Source organism: Oncorhynchus kisutch, linkage group LG23 (assembly GCF_002021735.2).
Source record: "Oncorhynchus kisutch isolate 150728-3 linkage group LG23, Okis_V2, whole genome shotgun sequence".
NCBI lineage: Eukaryota > Metazoa > Chordata > Actinopteri > Salmoniformes > Salmonidae > Oncorhynchus > Oncorhynchus kisutch.
In genome coordinates, this window is record NC_034196.2 from 20,191,404 (window position 1) to 20,211,538 (window position 20,135).

Consider the following 20,135-nt stretch of genomic DNA (forward strand, 5'->3'; position numbering starts at 1 on the left):
ATTCACAAAATTCTGTGTATAGAATTATACTACTCTAGTCTTTCCTATGATCAAGTGAGGTCACGATTCTGTGACCTCACCATGTGGGGAGTAGACCCTGAGGTTGATTGGCACAGGGGAGATGCCCTTATTCTGCCCAGTGATGCGGTCCGTCTCCGCCTCGATCTCCCCCCGAACCTCATCGAAGTCTGTGAACTTCTTCCCCTTACAGTGAAGGAACTCAGCATATTCTGCAGAAAGAGAGGGGGACAGAACAGAGGTGAGGAAATGAAAGGAGAGGACAAGTGAGGATGACAAGATCATATAAGAAGACAGTTGGGATGGAATAATGACAAATACAGGAAACCATTTTTGGCAACTTGAATTGAAATGAGTTGTTCTGTCATTTCTTCACTTTTCATCACTCTCTGCTTGGAGGAAAATGTAACAACCCTAGATGGCACTGTTGATAAAACTGTGAGACAGCCACAGACCTTATATTGACTGGAAAATAAGAAGAAGCTCATTTTGGCCTTTTGGTAATACAGAATATGAATGATTATTATATGAATAGAATATTCATTGTTTTCATTTTTGGGGGTGTGAGAAATGCACTTTAGAAATAAAGTATATTATTATGAATGACTTTGGGCAGGCTATACATTATTTGAGCATTCAGGGTCTGAGACAGTTTGGTCTTCATAAACCTTAGATGGTATTGATATTTTGTACTATACAGTAAATGCAATACATCTCTTCCAAAAGGCACATTCTGAACTGGTTACATAAGACTGGATTAAATGTAAATGAGGACAAATGATTTGTCCTGTTTCGCATGGTGCTTAAACTTGTTATTGAAAGCTTGCTTATTAGATATTCTCTGCTTAACGAAGTCACCATAACAAACCTACCAAGCCAATGGCATCAGTAGGTGCCTCTGAAGGAAGGGAGGGATGGGGGAAGAGTTTACCTGTGGGACAGAGAGGGGAACGGGGAAGAGTTTACCTGTGGGACAGAGAGGGGAACGGAGAAGAGTTTACCTGTGGGACAGAGAGGGGAACGGGGAAGAGTTTACCTGTGGGACAGAGAGGGGAACGGGGAAGAGTTTACCTGTGGGACAGAGAGGGGAACGGGGAAGAGTTTACCTGTGGGACAGAGAGGGGAACGGAGAAGAGTTTACCTGTGGGACAGAGAGGGGAACGGAGAAGAGTTTACCTGTGGGACAGAGAGGGGAACGGGGAAGACTTTACCTGTGGGACAGAGAGGGGAACGGGGAAGAGTTTACCTGTGGGACAGAGAGGGGAACGGGGAAGAGTTTACCTGTGGGACAGAGAGGGGATGGGGGAAGGCTTTACCTGTGGGACAGAGAGGGGAACGGAGAAGAGTTTACCTGTGGGACAGAGAGGGGATGGGGGAAGGCTTTACCTGTGGGACAGAGAGGGGAACGGAGAAGAGTTTACCTGTGGGACAGAGAGGGGAACGGAGAAGAGTTTACCTGTGGGACAGAGAGGGGAACGGAGAAGAGTTTACCTGTGGGACAGAGAGGGGAACGGAGAAGAGTTTACCTGTGGGACAGAGAGGGGAGTGGAGAAGAGTTTACCTGTGGGACAGTTGATCAGCTGCAGGACCAAGGGACGACGGGTGACGATGCCAGAACCACGAGGAAGAAAATCCCTATGACACACAGGAGGAGAGAGCCGTAAGAAAACAATCATGGTTATGGAAACGACTGGGCCTGTGTTCATAAAGCATCTCAGAGTAGGAACGCTGATCTAGGATCAGCCCCACGCCCCTCCCCTGTCCATGGAATCTTACTCATTATGATCTAAAAGGCTAAACTGATTCAAAATCAGCAATTCTCCTCTACGCTTTATGGATATGGGCCCTGACCAATGAGTCAGATGAGGGCATGAAGAGGAAGCAGGTTTTGATTATAATGGATGACACAGGCTAGCAAAGTCATGAAAATATAATGTTACAATCAATGACAAATGTACATGTACATGTGTGACTGTGTGTGGGCACAACACTGAATCATGACAAATGTTCTCCCATCTCTGCTCAGCGGGATCTTGAGTGGAATAATAGACAGGGCTACAATATAAGAAGCTTGATGGATACTAAGCAATGAGAACATGCAAAGGGTATTGGGGGAAAATATTGTGAGGATACACTGTATAGGCTACAATAAAATGTTTTTCTTGCTCCAGAAATCTGCCTCTTTCTGGGCAATTGTCTGTGCTGTTGCATGTTGAAGAGTCCAAGCTTAACAAGACGGGTCAATAGAGGCCAACAGTCAACAACTCTCTGAGAGCTCTGTTGTAACGAACCTCTGAAACAATACAGCTCTGAAATCTAAAGCACACTGAAAGACTGGCAAAAGATTCCCTTCAAAACAACCAAGAGGTCTTTGATCAGAGACGACCAAAGGCACTTCAGACTGCCGCTCTTGACATTCCATCTGTGTGGATACAAACACTGTAGGCTAAATTAGCCTAAATGTGTGGATGTGTAAAGCCACCAGATCATCCAGAATTAGTCAAACTAATTCATTAGCTCATAGAAAGTGGGACTGCGAGACAAATTCAAGGTGAAAATCAATAGACTGTCATTGCAGCAGTCTGGGAAAAACTAATCTAATCTAATCAAATTGCATTTGTCACATGCGCAGGTCTCCTTACCGTGAAATGCTTTCTTACAAGCCCTTAACCAACAATGCAGTTCAAGAAATAGAGTTAATAAAATATTTACTAAATAAACTAAAGAAAACAAATCTAATCAGTCAAGAAGTAACACAAGAAATGTACATAACAATAGCGAGGTTATATACATCGGGTCTGAGGACCCATGTCAAATCTTTTCAGTCTCCTGAGGGGGAATAGGTTTTGTCGTGCCCTCTTCACAACTGTATTGGTGTGTTTGGACCATCATAGTTTGTTGGTGATGTGGACACCAAGGAACTTGAAACACTCGACCCACTCCACTTCAGTCCGGTTGATGTTAATGGGGGCCTGTTCGGCCCTCCTTATCCTATGTTCGGCCCTCCTTTTCCTATGTTCGGCCCTCCTTTTCCTATGTTCGGCCCTCCTTTTCCTATGTTTGGCCCTCCTTTTCCTTTTCCTATAGTTCATCTTGCTCACATTGAGAGAGAGAGGTTGTTGTCCGGGCACCACACTGCCAGGTCTCCCACTTAAATAGAGTGGCTGTTTCAGTAAATGACTCTTGGCTTACTGTCTTTTCAGAACCCTCTTATTATTCCAGCTGGCAGTCTCTGTCTGGGATGTGATGCAAAAAGCTCTTTCTGAGAGTAGCCCACCTGTGTGAGGCCTGAGCATGTAGGGCCTGATAGGCACTGGGCCAGTAGAGAGAGAGAGAGAGAGAGAGAGAGATGGAGAGATGGAGAGAAAGCACAGTAAGGTGGAGGATGAGAGAGAAACAGAAGGCATATGCTCGAGGAGAAGATGACAGAGAGGGAGAGAATGATTAAGAGGGTGAGAAAGAGAGAGAGAGCAAAGAAAAGAAGGCACAGCGAGAGACGAGAGAGAGAGAGAGAGCTCTGCTGTAGCTCCAGCACAGCTGAGGAGCACTCTTTTCCTCAGCTCCATTGTCAGATGGGAATGAATGTAGCCAGTGCCGTGCCAGTCAGCCCCTGGTGTTTGTCAGCTCTGCCTGCTCTAAGGGAGAAATCACTGGAGAATTCACACTATAATTGTAGGGCTTTGTTCAACAAGGGCAAACGAACGGTCTTACTGTTTCCACACGCAAGCTAAAGCCAATAGCCTGAGAGCCCACGCTTTTCATGTGACAACGGTGCTTCAGCAAGCAGAGAACAGCACTTTACACTCTGCTAGGTGTTCACCAATATCATAGACAAAGAGTGTGTGAAAAATGTTAAGAATGACACATATTTGGATGGATATTCCACACAAAATGATTGATTCGCCATTCCTTCTCCATGGCATGGAGTGGAGTGGTAGGAGAGATTAAACATTTCTTCATTTGGGTTTTCTGTAGTCTATTTCTGTCCTCTAGGACAAATTCCATGTTAGCTTAGCTCTTTAAAAGGTTCAAAGGCTCTCAAAAGACATTCTTCACACATTAGCATTGCAGACTCCCTCTGAAGCTCTTATCAACGTGGTTTATCAGCACAGTTTCATCTTCCTTAAAATAATTAGCAGCTCAATTAGCGGCTCTGGCTCAGAAAAATAAGGAGAGAAAGAGCTTGCATGAGATAGAGAGAAAGAGAGAGAGAGAAAGATAGAGTGAGGGATAGAGAGAAAAAGAGAGATATATGAGTGTCTCTTCATCTGCCTCCAGCTATCTGTGAAACTGGGAACATGCAGATAGTATGGTACACAATGTGGTCCTGAAGTGGCTGAGAGTGTGTGTGTGTGTGTGTGTGTGTGTGTGTGTGTGTGTGTGTGTGTGTGTGTGTGTGTGTGTGTGTGTGTGTGTGTGTGTGTGTGTGTGTGTGTGTGTGTGTGTGTGTGTGTGTGTGTGTGTGTGTGTGTGTGTGTGTGTGTGTGTGTGTGTGTCTACATGCCTGTGTGTCTGTGTGCCTGTGTGTCTCAGAACACTGTATCTGTGTTTTCTTCTGGATGGTTCTGAGGACACTGTATTACGTAACAGCAGTAGTTCCTCTGGTGGTGCTGTTTCCATGTATACTGCTACATTACCAGCTGACCTCACACTAGTCTAATCCACTTACACATTTGGACCAACAACAGGGATCTAGTAGGGACATGCACTCAGATAGAATCTCATGGTGTCCTGTAAACTGTGAGTGTGTAGGCTGCTACTGACTGTTCACACACACCTAACCTATGTCATTACAATCATTTAAGGATATTATCTATTTCATATCGCTACCTGAACAGAGAGAAACAGATAAAGCATTGGCAGCACTGTATAGTCAACAACAGTTCCATTTCCTGCTGTGTAAAATCAATTTCCTGTCTGCTGTCTCTCTCCTGTTGGGGTGTGAGCCTGGCTCTCTCTGCACCTTCCTCTCCTCTAGTAACACCTTGTATGGGACAGATGGCCCAAACTGCAGGTCTCCTCTCCCCCTTCTCTACTCCGCCTTCCCCAAAAACGCCACCATATGGACTAGCCAGATAGGCGGAGCCGGTACGAAGCAACCAGACCCTGTCACACATACCACACCACTAGCCTGGTTGCCAGTCTCTTTAGCTAACATTCCACTCTTTGTACTCCATGTCATGTGCCAAAGCACAAAGAAAAGCTAAACAGACTGGCAACCAGGCTACCACACCACTACATCTCCCTCTCTATCCCGAATACCATTCATCACTGCAATGGCAGGAGGGATGACTCAAGGCAAGGCAAGGCATGGTGCCTGGGGTATCCACCACGCACATCATACTGTACATGCTACATACTTGCACAAGTGAGCAAGGACGGATGGATGCATGTACATATAGTACCCATGCACACAACATCATGTCGCAATGCTGAAAATAATTCACACATGAAGAGCCTGTCATGTGACTGCAGGGGAAAACCCAGTCAAGGAGCGAGTGAACAATGCGCACGACTCATTCCATCGTCCCATCCCCCACCCAACCCCAGCCTGCACCTCTCCTCTCCTCTCCTCTCCTCTCCTCTCCTCTCCTCTCCTCTCCTCTCCTCTCCTCTCCTCTCCTCTCCTCTCCTCTCCTCTCCTCTCCTCTCCTCTCCTCTCCTCTCCTCTCCTCTCCTCTCCTCTCCCCAGTCACCTGTGGGCAGCAGTGATGATGGACAGTCCACCCATCCAACTGGGAGACCCATCCCCTCCCCCCTGCCCCTTCCCACTCCCTCCTCCCTTTTCCCCTGCTGAGAGAGTGCCTGTCACATACGCCCACTCACGTGGCAACAAACCAGGAGGACACAAGCTCTCCAGACTGAGCAACAACACAGGCTAAGGAGAGGAAAGAGAATGAGAGAGACAAGCAGAGGAGATAGAGGGAGGGGGTAGTGAGAGAGAAATGAGAGACGAGCAGAGGAGATAGAGGGAGAGGGAGAGGGTAGAGAGAGAGAAATGAGAGACAAGCAGAGGAGATAGAGGGAGGGGGTAGTGAGAGAGAAATGAGAGACAAGCAGAGGAGATAGAGGGAGAGGGTAGAGAGAGAGAAATTAGAGACAAGCAGGGGAGATAGAGGGAGGGGTAGAGAGAGAGAAATGAGAGACAAGCAGGGGAGATCGAGGGAGGGGTTAGAGAGAGAGAAATGAGAGACAGGTAGAGGAGATAGAAGGAGGGGGTAGAGAGAGATAAATGAGAGACAGATAAGGGAGATAGAAGGAGGGGGTAGAGAGAGAGAAATGAGAGACAGGCAGGAGACAGAGAGAGGGAGGGAGAGATGCAGATGGAGAGCGAAACAGACAGAGGCACATGACAAGACAGTGAAACAAAGAGAGAGAAATAAACAAGGAGAGACACAGAGGGAGTAACAGAGTGAGAGCCAAAGAAATTGAGATAGCAGAATGTCACATAGCTACAGCACTTCACCTTGTCTACCCAGCCTTGTTTGGGCACACCTTACAGTGCAATCACTCTCTGCCATACACTCTCAATTCTCACACACTCGTACACACAAACACACACACGGTCAACAAACCTGTCCAGCACTGGCAACGTGCCAGGCAGCTGCAGCAGAGCATCATTGACTTACACACATTGACTGTACACACACACACACACATTCCAAAGCATGCATGCACATGTGAACATACGATGTCTTGCTTAGCGGAAACCCTGAGAGGACAATGTTATTCTCTGACTTTCAGCTTCTTAGCCAGAGGCTTTGAGAGGAATAGCAAAAGAGCAATGGTGCACTTTATTCCAATAACCGTCAGACCATTTCCACTCCATTGGTTTCCCTCTCATTGATTGACATAACAACTTCATAACAACATAACATGTATCTAAACTGACCTAGTGTAAACACATATTCAGAGCACATGGTACCGGTGGGACTTGATCTTTAATGCTCCGACATACTGAGCCAACTGGGTGAAAAACATTAGAATGCCATACAGTGCTTTAAATGACCTGGTCTGTGGACCTCGTGCCATTAATGACACTGTATTAGGTATGGTCTAATAATTGCAATCCTCAGTTTTAAATTTACAACAGACTATAAAATGTCATCTAATCCTGATCCATTGTGTGCAGCAAATGCGGTCACGCTATGATGAATAAGATAACTAGGAAAAGCAATTGCATCTCCCAGGCAACAGCCTTAGTGGCTGAGATTGGTTGTTTTTGTCGACTTGTACACCTCCAGAGTACAGTCATTGTAGTGATGAAATGGTTCATTCTTGGCCGATGGTGGGCGCCCAGACTAAAGCAGGAGCGGGAGCCAATGAGAGGGCATGTTGGTGAGCTGCAGTGTAGACTCGCAGAATAGAGTCAATCTCTTTGAGCAGTGTCAGTCAGGGCAGCTCATGCAGCTCCTCTCTCTCTCTTTCCTCACACTCTTGCTCTCACCTCATTCCCTAGTTTCTATCCCCCCATCTTTTTTTTGCTAATCTCACCAGAATTATTTCACATTCAACAAAAAATGATACAACTGCTTCTATCAGCTATCCTAAAAACAATATTGTACACAAGGCATAGCCAACTGTAGAACTAGGTCCACCCTTCATCAACTGTAGAACTAGGTCCACCCTTCATCAACTGTAGAACGAGGTCTACCCTTCATCAACTGTAGAACTAGGTCCACCCTTCATCAACTGTAGAACTAGGTCCACCCTTCATCAACTGTAGAACTAGGTCCACCCTTCATCAACTGTAGAACTAGGTCCACCCTTCATCAACTGTAAAACTAGGTCCACCCTTCATCAACTGTAGAACTAGGTCCACCCTTCATCAACTGTAGAACTAGGTCCACCCTTCATCAACTGTAGAACTAGGCCCACCCTTCGTCAACTGTAAAACTAGGTCCACCCTTCATCAACTGTAGAACTAGGCCCACCCTTCATCAACTGTTGAACTAGGCCCACCCTTCATCAACTGTAAAACTAGGTCCACCCTTCATCAACTGTAGAACTAGGCCCACCCTTCATCAACTGTAAAACTAGGTCCACCCTTCATCAACTGTAGAACTAGGCCCACCCTTCATCAACTGTTGAACTAGGCCCACCCTTCATCAACTGTAAAACTAGGCCCACCCTTCATCAACTGTTGAACTAGGCCCACCCTTCATCAACTGTAGAACTAGGCCCACCCTTCATCAACTGTAAAACTAGGCCCACCTTTCATCAACTGTTGAACTAGGCCCACCCTTCATCAACAATAATAGGCAGACATAAATGAGATGATAAAATAAGTGAAAATACAGTGATACATCTCTCAATGGGATAACATAAAACAATGCTGATAATCAATAAATCACCAAATTAGACTATACTTCCCAGCAGCACTAGCCAGCATGTAGCCCCTCATCTCTGCGTGTCAGTCAATCAGTAAAGGGATATATTTTTACACTACAGTATCTCTCCACTCTCACAAACTACAATTAGCATTAGAAAAAGATAGCTAGGGCCCATACTCCAGCCCATGCTGTTCTTCCTTTGTTGAGATACAGATAATCCCTTGCATTTTGCATTCTTCATATTATTTCATATCATTCCGTCCTGCAATAGTCTATTGGATTGAAGATTAGTGGAGATTATTTTTTTTAGCCTCATCAGTAAATGAGAGGAATCCTATGCTGCAAAAGAGACTATCCTAGGTAAGTATTCCAGTCTGATGTGCTAAATGCTGCAAGCACCAGCACTCTAGTAAAGGTGGGTTCTTAAACGGGGTTCTCCAGAGAACAGTGCAACCTACTATGCAGTAAGCACTTCTTTGAACTAGAACAGCTGCATCAGTAGAAATTGGAGAAATCTGAGATCTGAGAAAAAGATATTCACATAACTTTCAATTAATAACTTATTTGACGATGAGGCACATATCTAGAGCAATATTATCTAAGTGACTATAATAGACAAAAGCTAGAGCTCACTTGCACATTCATGCTGATCTGAACTTACAGTACCTTTAAAGTCTTAGGAGTTTTGATGCAGGGTCTTGAATCCCCCAGGTGACAACTCGGGCCAGAGATCACTGTGATAGTCTGTCTACGGCAGTACTCCCTGATTGAGTTGCTATTGTGGGTCTACTGTTGTGTGTCATTCCTCTGAAGAGCTCTCCTAGGTCCTGAAAGCAGCCTCAGAGAAAAGGACAGGCTCTGTACAATAAACAGCCATCAACCAACCCCTGTTCATCTGATAGGGGCAGGTGAGATATGAGGGAAAAATTAAACTAATCATTGAGGTATCAACCGTCGGAGGAATTGCACCATAATGTTTATAACTGGTGTCTGTTCCCCAACTGTCCCTTAGGCACATTAGGTCCTCTCAGGGGCCACCGTGATAGGATAACAGTTTGTGTGACGTCTCCACTATGAGGTTCCTGGTGAATGATGATTCCTTTGTTTGTTTGTCTGGTGGCCACAACGCAGCCTGCCTCCTACATTCTCCATAATGAAGTTTTATGGATATTGTTGTCGGTTCACTATGTGAAACAATCACTGTTCTCCAGCCTTGCACCTCCTAATTATACTTGATTGATTCTGCCCAAACGCATCTCTTTTGAGTTTAGTTCTGACAGCATCTTCCCCTGTATTAGAAGGTATTCACTTGATTTGAAGCCTGCCTTGATGCCATCAAACAGTAATATGTGAGTTTTATTTTGTTAGATTGAACATATGCACAGTTTGTCATCTTACAATCAGTAATATTCCTTATACAATGCATTCAGAAAGTATTCAGACCTCTAGACCTTTCCCACATTTTGTTACGTTACAGCCTTATTCTAAAATGGATTAAATCATTTTTTTCTCCTCATCAATCTACACATAATACCCCATAATTACAAAGCAAAAACAGGTTTTCAGAAATCTTTGCAAATGTTGTAAAAATAAAACACTGAAATGTCATATTTACATAGGTATTCAGACCCTTTACTCAGTACATTGCTGAAGCACTTTTGGCAGTGATTACAGCCTCGAGTATAAAGCTACAAGCTTGGCAAGCTTGGTTAATCCTATTCTTCTCTGCAGATGATCTCAAGCTTTGTCAGGTTGGATGGGGAGCGTCTCTCAAGAGATGTTCAATCAGGTTCAAGTCTGGGCTCTGGCTGGGAAACTCAAGGACATTCAGAGACTTGTCCAGAAGCCACTCCTGCGTTGTCTTGGCTGTGTGCTTGGGGTCGTTGTTCTGATGGAAGGTGACCCTTCGCCCCAGTCTGAGGTTCTGAGCACTCTGGAGCAGGTTTTCATATGGGATCTCTCTGTACTTTGATCCATTCATCTTTCCCTCGATCCTGACTAGTCTCCCAGTCTATGCCGTTGAAAAACATCCCCACCGCATGGTGCTGCCACCACCATGCTTCACCGTAGGGATGGTGCCAGGTTTCCTTCAGACGTGATGCTTGGCATTCAGGCCAAAGAGTTCAATCTTGGTTTCATCAGACCAGAGAATCTTGTTTCCCATGGTCTGTCCTTTAGGTGCCCTTTGGCAAACTCAAAGCAGGCTGACATGTGCCTTTTATTGAGGAGTGGCTTCTGTCTGGCCACTACCATAAATGCCTGATTGGTGGAGTGCTGCAGAGATGGTTGTCCTTCTGGAAGGTTCTCCCATCTCCACAGAGGAACTCTGGAGCTCTGTCAGAGTGACCATTGGGTTCTTGGTCACCTCCCTGACCAAGGCCCTTCTCCCCCAATTGCTCAGTTTGGCCGGACGGCCAGATCTACGAAGAGTCCAAACTTCTTCCATTTAATAATGATGGAGGTCACTGTGTTGTTGGGGACCTTCAATGCTGCAAAAATGTGTTGGTACCCTTCCCCAGATCTGTACCTCGACACAATCCTGTCTTGGAGCTCTAAGGACAATTCCTTCGACCTCATGGCTTGGCTTTTGCTCTGACATGCACTGTCAACTGTGGGACCTTATGTAGACAGGTGTGTGCCTTTCCAAATCATGTCTAATCAATTGAATTTACCACAGGTGGACTCCAATCAAGTTGCAGAAACATCTCAAGGATGATCAATAGAAACAGGATGCACCTGAGCTCAATTTCGAGTCTCATAGCAAAGGGTCTGAATAGCTATATGAAGGTATTTCTGTTTTTTTTTTTTTATAAAAACCTGTTTTCAGGTTATGGGGTATTGCGTGTAGATTGATGAGTAAAACATTTTTTAAAAATCTATTTTAGAATAAGGCTGTAACGTAACACAATGTGAAAAAAATGTAGGGCTCTGAAAACTTTCCAAATGCACCTTATACCTAGAGTATTACCACCAATGGATAAAATCATATAGCAATCCAGTTATAGTGGTGGTGGTGGTACTCCTCTATAAACTGGTCTGTGATCTGATTTATCCAGATGTCCTGGTCCTAATTATCAAGACTAGAAAAGGAAACCTTGCCCTGGATCAGAGATTTAACTGAGACTTCTACTGAAGTATGGCCCAGCTGTTTGACTTCTGTGTCAGAGTTTGGGAGCTAGTGCAGGGCCCTGCTCTGTGATGATGGTGGTTCTGTGCTAATTAAACACATAGGAGGAGATGGAGAGGGAGAGAGCAAGAGAAAGGAGGAAGTGCGCATTGATTTACGGACACCTGTCATCTTCTCCCCTAAAATCAGCCAATAGCTGTAAAAAAACCAGGCCCGGCATGCCAATCAGAGGACATGATTGACAGATATGGGGTCCGGCAGCTTCCAGGAAATACACTGGGAGGCCATTTTGTGTATGACATAAACTGTATTGCATTATAGTGTGTCACATCTCTACTGCGATGCTGTTCCCTTACGGCAGCACAGGGGTCTGGGGCTAAGGACAGGACAAGGACAAATATCCAAGTCCTAATAGTGCCATTTGCCTTTCATATAAGTGACTGTCTGTTATGTGTACTTGTAATTCACAGAGCATCTCACCAAACCTAAGGCTGTCACACCCACCAGAAATATCAATGCTGGGAGGCTGTGCCTGGGGGATAATGATGAGTTCTACAGTCATTATGAGTTAACTCATAACCAGACCTGCTATGTGCTATTATTACAAAGATATTGTTTATTTTTCTCTTGTATTGATTTGTGAGAAATGTATACTGAATATTCCACTATGGTGTACAGAGAATTGAACTAGTGCTATGACTGTTTCTTGAATAGTCATTTTACATCTCCTGCAAGTCAGCATATCAAGGACAAACATTGAGAAATGACAAAATCTAAATGGGAAATGGGAAAATGTGCCTCTACAGGATATCTGAATGCAAGATGAAACTCATAATTGATCAGCAAAAAGCTATGATTGTTGTCATGGCTGTATAATGTCAGTGTTAGAAGCAGTCATCACTATTTTCCATCCTATATCATGTAATTATTGTGACAGCATTATGTACCTCTCATGACAGAGATGTTACTTTCATAATACCCTGTGGCCTGAATCTCTCTCTCTCTCACTCCTCTAATCGTTCAGTGTTTCAACAGATCCCTGTAATGCCAATGATGACACCACGGGGTCAGGGGAGTGAATGGACTGACACAACATTGTCTGATGTTCTCCAAGTTATCAGGAAACCCCAGTGCCAACAGTAGGGTACTCTGTATGTCCACACATCCAGACAGACAGAGACTGTCTCTGTCTGCATCTACAAAATGAGCCCCATCCCTGCTACACGCTGATAATTTCTATTAAAAATCCAAAGGCCAACAGATTACAGCAAGGCCCCAGTAGAGAGAGCATTAAATGATTGTTTCAGTGAGAGTAGGATTGACAGTGAGAGAGTGTGTCAAAAATCTAATCAAATCAAATGTAATGGTCACATACACATGGTTAGCAGATGTTATTGTGAGTGTAGCGAAATGCTTGTGCTTCTAGTTCCGACAGTGCAGCAATATCTAACATGTAATCTAACAAATCCACAACAACTACCTAATACACACACATCTAAGGAAAGGAATGAGAATATATACCTATAAATATATGGATGAGCAATGACAGAGCAGCATAGGCAAGACGCAATAGATGGTATAAAATTGTATAAAATACAGTATATATATATAAGAAATGCAAGATATGTAAACATTATTACAACAGCATTATTAAAGTGACTAGTGATCCATTTATTAAAGTGTCAAATGATTTCAAGTCTGTATGTAGGCAGCAGCCTCTCTGTGTTAGTGATGGCTGTTTAACAGACTGATGGCCTTGAGATAGAAGCTGTTTTTCAGTCTTTCGGTCCCAGTTTTGATGCACCTGTACTGACCTCGCCTTCTGGATGGTAACGGGGTGAACAGGGAGTGGCTCGGGTGGTTGTTGTCCTTCATTATCTTTTTGGCCTTCTTGTGACATCGGGTGCTGTTAGTGTCCTGGAGGGCAGGTAGTTTGCCCCCAGTGATGCGTTGGGCAGACCGCACCACCCTCTGGAGATCCTTGTGGTTGTGGGCGGTACAGTTGCTGTATCAGGCAATGATTCAGCCCGACAGGATACTCTCAATTGTGCATCTGTAAACGTTTGTGAGGGATTTAGGTGACGAGACAAATTTGTTGAAGAGGCACTGTCGTGCCTTCTTCACCACACTGTCTGTGTGGGTAGACAATTTCAGTTTGTCCGTGATGTGTACACCAAGGAACTTTCCACCTTCTCCACTGCTGTCCCGTCGATAAGGATGGGGGGTGCTCCCTCTGCTGTTTCCTGAAGTCCACGATTATCTCCTTTATTTTGTTGACGTTGAGTGAGAGGTTGTTTTGCTGACACCACACTCCGAGTGCCTTCACCTCCTCCCTGTAGGCTGTCTCGTCATTGTTGGTAAGCAAGCCTACTACTGTTGTGTCATCTGCAAACTTGATGATTGATTTGGAAGCATGCATGACCATGCAGTCATGGGTGATTAGGGAGTACAGGAGGGGGCTGAGCATGCACCCTTGTGGGGCCCCAGTGTTGAGGATCAGCGAAGTAGAGGTGTTGTTTCCTACCTTCACCACCTGGGGGTGGCCTGTCAGGAAGTCCAGGACACAATTTCACAGGTTGGGGTTGAGGCCCAGGGCCTCTAGCTTAATGATGAGCTTGAGGGTACTATGGTGTTGAATACTGAGCTATAGTCAATGACCAGCATTCTTACATAGGCATTCCTCTTGTCCAGATGTTATAGGGCAGTGTGCAGTGTTATGGCAATTGCATCATCTGTGGACCTATTGGGGCGGTAAGCAAATTGAAGTGGGTCTATTGTGACAGGTAAGGTGGAGGTGATATGATCCTTGACTAGTCTCTCAAAGCACTTCATGATGACAGAAGAGAGTGCCACTGGGCGATAGTCATTTAGTTCAGTTACCTTTGCCTTCTTGGGTACAGGAACAATGGTGGCCATTTTGAAGCATGTGGGGACAGCAGACTAGGATCGGGAGAGATTGAATATGTCCGTAAACACACCAGCCAGCTGGTCTGCGCATGCTCTGAGGACGCGGCTAGGGATGCCGGCAGCCTTGCGAGAGTTAACATGTTTAAATGTCTTACTCACGTTGGCCACGGAGAAGGAGAGCCCACAGTCCTTGGTAGCGGGCCACCTCGTGGCACTGTACAGTATTATCCTCAAAGCGGGGAAAGAAGGTGTTTAGTTTGTCTGGAAGCAAGACGTCAGTGTCCGCGACGTGGCTGGTTTTCATTTTGTAGTCCGTGATTGTCTGTCGACCCTGCCACATACGTCTTGTGTCTGAGTCGTTGAATTGTGACTCCACTTTGTCTCTATACTGACATTTCGGTTGTTAGTTTGCCTTGCAGAGGGAATAACTACATAATAGAAAACAGCAGGGAGGGGGTGTGGCAGTAGCCTGTGATCAAGAAGACCCAGATGACGTCAGTGCAGCTGGTCAGGAAGAGCAGACTGACATTACATTATCCCCTACTCCTACTTAATGCCAACTATTTCAGCTACAAATGTCAGGGTTTGCCAGAGAAATTTAACTCCAACATTAGTAGCAAAATGTCTCATGTCACTATGCCGACCATGAAAACTAGTCTACACTACACTAGTCTGTCAAAAAGATAGTTAGCTTAGTTAGCTTTCTGCTCACCAGCTTGAACAAAAACGCAATGATTGTTTTCCTCCAGGCTACAACCATATCTCTTCAGCAGGATGGTGCTAGTGTTATTGGTTCCCAAACAATGTTTTCCAGAGGAGACTTTGAGTACGTCTGATAAAGTAAGCTAAGCCTGTTAGCTAGACGTCAAAGGCTTGCGACCTGAGGTGTACGTTTTATTTTTTACATGTTAGCACATCGTTAGCTTTTGACTTGTTTTGATTGCATAAATGCTTCAAAATTCACAAAAGGGGATGTTAGCTAATGGAGATTATCTCACAGAACAAAGCATATAAGATCTCCTAAGCCTGTGTTTACCACAGACCTTATTTTCGGCATTTAAAAAAAAAAAAAAAAATTCGCCATTGGCTTTGGTCAATGAGCCATGGCGGAGCCTCCGTTGGCACCTACAAAAAGATGCCATTACTATTGCTGTCTGTAATGATCATAGTTAACGTGACTATCTATAGCCTTATTATTGAAGGAAGTGAGTAAGAACATTTAAGATAATGATTAGATGGTCAGGGTGTTTTGGCCATAATTCCCACTATACTGATGACTGGTGCAAAGGGAGCCTAAACAGGGCTGTTAACAGTGGAGTGGACCTCAATCACTAGAACATCTAAGATGCTGACAAGACCATTTCTCGGTTATTACTCCGACTGACCTATATTTCACATTGCACTGTGTTAACAAACAATGGAAAGCTATTAATGTACTGTTTATCTGTAATGGGTATCAAGCAATCAAAGGCTAACACAGGTGCCAAGCAACAATCAACATCACTGAATGAAATTAGCTTTGCACCATGTGGCAAAGTTTGCGTTCACATCCCATATTGGTGGTGGATGCAGATTCAATTGCACAGAAATGAATTTCATTCTTCATGTATTGCAGTGTGCAAGGATATGTTTAAAGGGATACTGTGAGATTCTGGCAATTAAGCCATTTTTCTACTTACCTAGAGTCCGAGGAACTCATGGATACCATTTTATGTCTCTGCGACTGCATGTAGAAGTTAAAGGTAATTTTGCGAGCCAATTCTAACTACCGTTAGCACAATGACTGGATGTCTATAGGTACGCTATCGTATGCTAATTTCCTTTGTGCTGCACGCAGACACAGAAAAATGGTTTCCAGAATCTCACAGTATCCCTTTAATAATGTATCTCCAAATGAGTTAATTTACAGTGCCTTGCGAAAGTATTCGGCCCCCTTGAACTTTGCGACCTCTTGCCACATTTCAGGCTTCAAACATAAAGATATAAAACTGTATTTTTTTGTGAAGAATCAACAACAAGTGGGACACAATCATGAAGCGGAACGACATTTATTGGATATTTCAAACTTTTTTAACAAATCAAAAACTGAAAAATTGGGCGTGCAAAATTATTCAGCCCCCTTAAGTTAATACTTTGTAGCGCCACCTTTTGCTGCGATTACAGCTGTAAGTCGCTTGGGGTATGTCTCTATCAGTTTTGCACATCGAGAGACTGAAATTCTTTCCCATTCCTCCTTGCAAAACAGCTCGAGCTCAGTGAGGTTGGATGGAGAGCATTTGTGAACAGCAGTTTTCAGTTCTTTCCACAGATTCTCGATTGAATTCAGGTCTGGACTTTGACTTGGCCATTCTAACACCTGGATATGTTTATTTTTTAACCATTCCATTGTAGATTTTGCTTTATGTTTTTGGATCATTGTCTTGTTGGAAGACAAATCTCCGTCCCAGTCTCAGGTCTTTTGCAGACTCCATCAGGTTTTCTTCCAGAATGGTCCTGTATTTGGCTCCATCCATCTTCCCATCAATTTTAACCATCTTCCCTGTCCCTGCTGAAAAAAAGCAGGCCCAAACCATGATGCTGCCACCACCATGTTTGACAGTGGGGATGGTGTGTTCAGGGTGATGAGCTGTGTTGCTTTTACGCCAAACATAACGTTTTGCATTGTTGCCAAAAAGTTCAATTTTGGTTTCATCTGACCAGAGCACCTTCTTCCACATGTTTGGTGTGTCTCCCAGGTGGCTTGTGGCAAACTTTAAACAACACTTTTTATGGATATCTTTAAGAAATGGCTTTCTTCTTGCCACTCTTCCATAAAGGCCAGATTTGTGCAATATATACGACTGATTGTTGTCCTATGGACAGAGTCTCCCACCTCAGCTGTAGATCTCTGCAGTTCATCCAGAGTGATCATGGGCCTCTTGGCTGCATCTCTGATCAGTCTTCTCCTTGTATGAGCTGAAAGTTTAGAGGGACGGCCAGGTCTTGGTAGATTTGCAGTGGTCTGATACTCCTTCCATTTCAATATTATCGCTTGCACAGTGCTCCTTGGGATGTTTAAAGCTTGGGAAATCTTTTTGTATCCAAATCCGGCTTTAAACTTCTTCACAACAGTATCTCGGACCTGCCTGGTGTGTTCCTTGTTCTTCATGATGCTCTCTGCGCTTTTAACGGACCTCTGAGACTATCACAGTGCAGGTGCATTTATACGGAGACTTGATTACACACAGGTGGATTGTATTTATCATCATTAGTCATTTAGGTCAACATTGGATCATTCAGAGATCCTCACTGAACTTCTGGAGAGAGTTTGCTGCACTGAATGTAAAGGGGCTGAATAATTTTGCACACCCAATTTGTCAGTTTTTGATTTGTTAAAAAAGTTTGAAATATCCAATAAATGTCGTTCCACTTCATGATTGTGTCCCACTTGTTGTTGATTCTTCATAAAAAAATACAGTTTTATATCTTTATGTTTGAAGCCTGAAATGTGGCAAAAGGTCGCAAAGTTCAAGGGGGCCGAATACTTTCGCAAGGCACTGTACATTTGGTTGTGATATGACCTGGAATGACCAAGGAAATGGCTACGGGACGTGATGCCCCAATCCATATAATAAGTCTCAGGGTAGTTGCTGTATTATGTCCCTGCCTTGGTAGGAGTTAATAATCCTGCAGCAACATGAAATATATTATGCGGATTATAATTCATGGGGATTCTTTGTAGGTGTTGACACATTTTTCGTTAGGGCAAATCTAGTCTGACATTTTAAAGTGGAAATTACAACCTTTAGAAGCCTTTTTAAACCTTGAATACACTACAGGTTTGCATTTCTTATGTGCAGGAAAATTCTCAGCAACAAAATAGTGATCAAATTAAGATCCTTCATCTGTATCATTGCCTGGTGTTGAGCGGGTGCAGCAGCCTAGCTAAGCACTAACAGATGGATGGGGAGCTGAAGACGAAGGGCTCAGAGCGACTCTCTCTCCCCTCTCTATGTATTTTCGCAAGGTCATACTGCAGAGTATAGCGGGGTTGTGTCCCTGAAGATATGCGGTTTATCCATCATCAACTCCATGAGAGGGTCTATGACAGGGACTATGACATAATTAACTAGCCACGAAAAACATGTTATGTAGTCTATTCATATCTCACACCAGGTGTGTATCAGATACACATAATATCTATATTTTGTGGGCTGAGTGTTTGGTTAATGAATGACAAAATTGAAACCCTGTCTGAAAAACAACCACACATGAAGCTTTCTTGTTGGAATTGTGTGTTTACAAGGCCCTACATATGGAGCCTTGGCCTCCAATGTGCTATGAGCCCTGAGGGCAAGGTGGAAAAACTGAGAATGGAGGGAAATGCGCACCCCATTCGACCCCCTTTAAACCGGTACATTTATGATGTCTGTAAGAACTGGTAACCTCCATTATACAATAGGCTATTTGTAATATCAAAGGAAATGCCAAATAGTGAGGGATTATTTTATATGTAATGTAGATTTGCACTGTGACAAACATTGAAAATAGTACCATATAGGAAATAAAGAATTCGCCAAGAAATATTGCAATTAATATTGTTTATAAATATATACAATGATTTTATAATAGGGAGCACCAACAAGAAAATCAAAACGTCCATTTTGGTTTGGTACTCTACCAGTACATACTGCAGCAATTAGCCTGTGGACTACAGGGAAGGTTTTATGTAACCAAATAATATGTTTAGATTCCATCATGGCTACTCTCGAAGAGTGACTGGTGATTCTAAGACAATAATTGCAGCAAATCATCTTTATTTAAGACATTCTATATCATGTTAAAGTTATCCAATGGATCTCATGGCTGGAGCTAAGCCAATGGAAAGGAAGGATGGGGATGGGTAGGTTTGCAAGAACCATTGCAGCCTAGGAGACTTTGATAACGGAGAGATGCATTTGCGTCCAAAAACACAAAACCACTTACTTCCCAACGAAGTTCTCCAACACCGAGCTTTTCCCTGCACTCTGCCCGCCAACCACAGCAATTTGAGGCAGGTCCAACTGAGAATTTTGACCGATGGCCGAAAAGGCATCTTGCATTTTATTCACCAGAGGAATAAGGTCTTCCATCCCCCGGTTCCCCATGATTGCAAGGGAATATGTCGCTCCTTTACAGATTATAATTAAATGAGGGAAAACGTTTCTCTCGGTCCTTGGCCCTTATCACCCTTCCGTGAAAGGTGTTTCAAAGTTTGGAATACGCCTTCTATTTTAATTTTGCTTGCACCCTCATTGATTACGATTCCCCAGTGTTCCCTCTACACAGAACGCTTCTCCTCTCCCCACTCTCTTATACAGCTATGTTCAGCTCTCTACCACGCAGCACCGAGGGATGATCTCTTCTCAGAATACGCTGACATCCCTGCACCGACGCGCATGCACCACGGAGATCTAGCTCAACAGAATTGCACCCCTAGGCTTCGTGTGCTCTCTCTCTTGTACTAGGCTATGCTGTACGAAATAGAAAATACAGGCTATGTAAGCAATGCAGCTATTTCTAAATAGGCTATGTTGACACACTTATACTAGCTATATCATATTGTGTTATGCCAATGTTGATTATGTTTGGTAGGCATTGGTTTGGAAGGCAGTGTTGATCTGTCCATGGTGCTGAATTGGTTAAACGACGTCATCTGTACTTCAGCCTCCTAAGTGAAAGAGGGCGACACACGCCTATTAACGACAATCAGAGTGCGCATCCCAGTAAAA

The 20,135-nt window shown here is 44.0% G+C and overlaps 1 protein-coding gene across 15 annotated transcripts in view; it reads right to left on the bottom strand.

The window, feature by feature from the left end:
- The window catches only part of LOC109879870 (dynamin-1), an 87,421-nt gene extending 67,391 nt beyond the window's left edge, over nt 1–20,030 (bottom strand). For 11 of the 15 annotated variants that reach the window (XM_031803346.1, XM_031803344.1, XM_031803341.1 and 8 more), the window contains exons 1-3: nt 19,351–20,030; nt 1,580–1,653; nt 81–230 (exon numbers count right to left, since the gene is read on the bottom strand). In XM_031803346.1, the coding sequence (XP_031659206.1) occupies nt 81–230; nt 1,580–1,653; nt 19,351–19,511 (385 nt within the window). In that variant the 5' untranslated portion in view covers nt 19,512–20,030. The remainder of the gene's footprint in view (nt 1–80; nt 231–1,579; nt 1,654–19,350) is intronic. The other 4 variants (XM_031803345.1, XM_031803333.1, XM_031803338.1 and 1 more) reach the window with 4 other exon arrangements.
- Nucleotides 20,031–20,135: the final 105 nt, after the last annotated feature.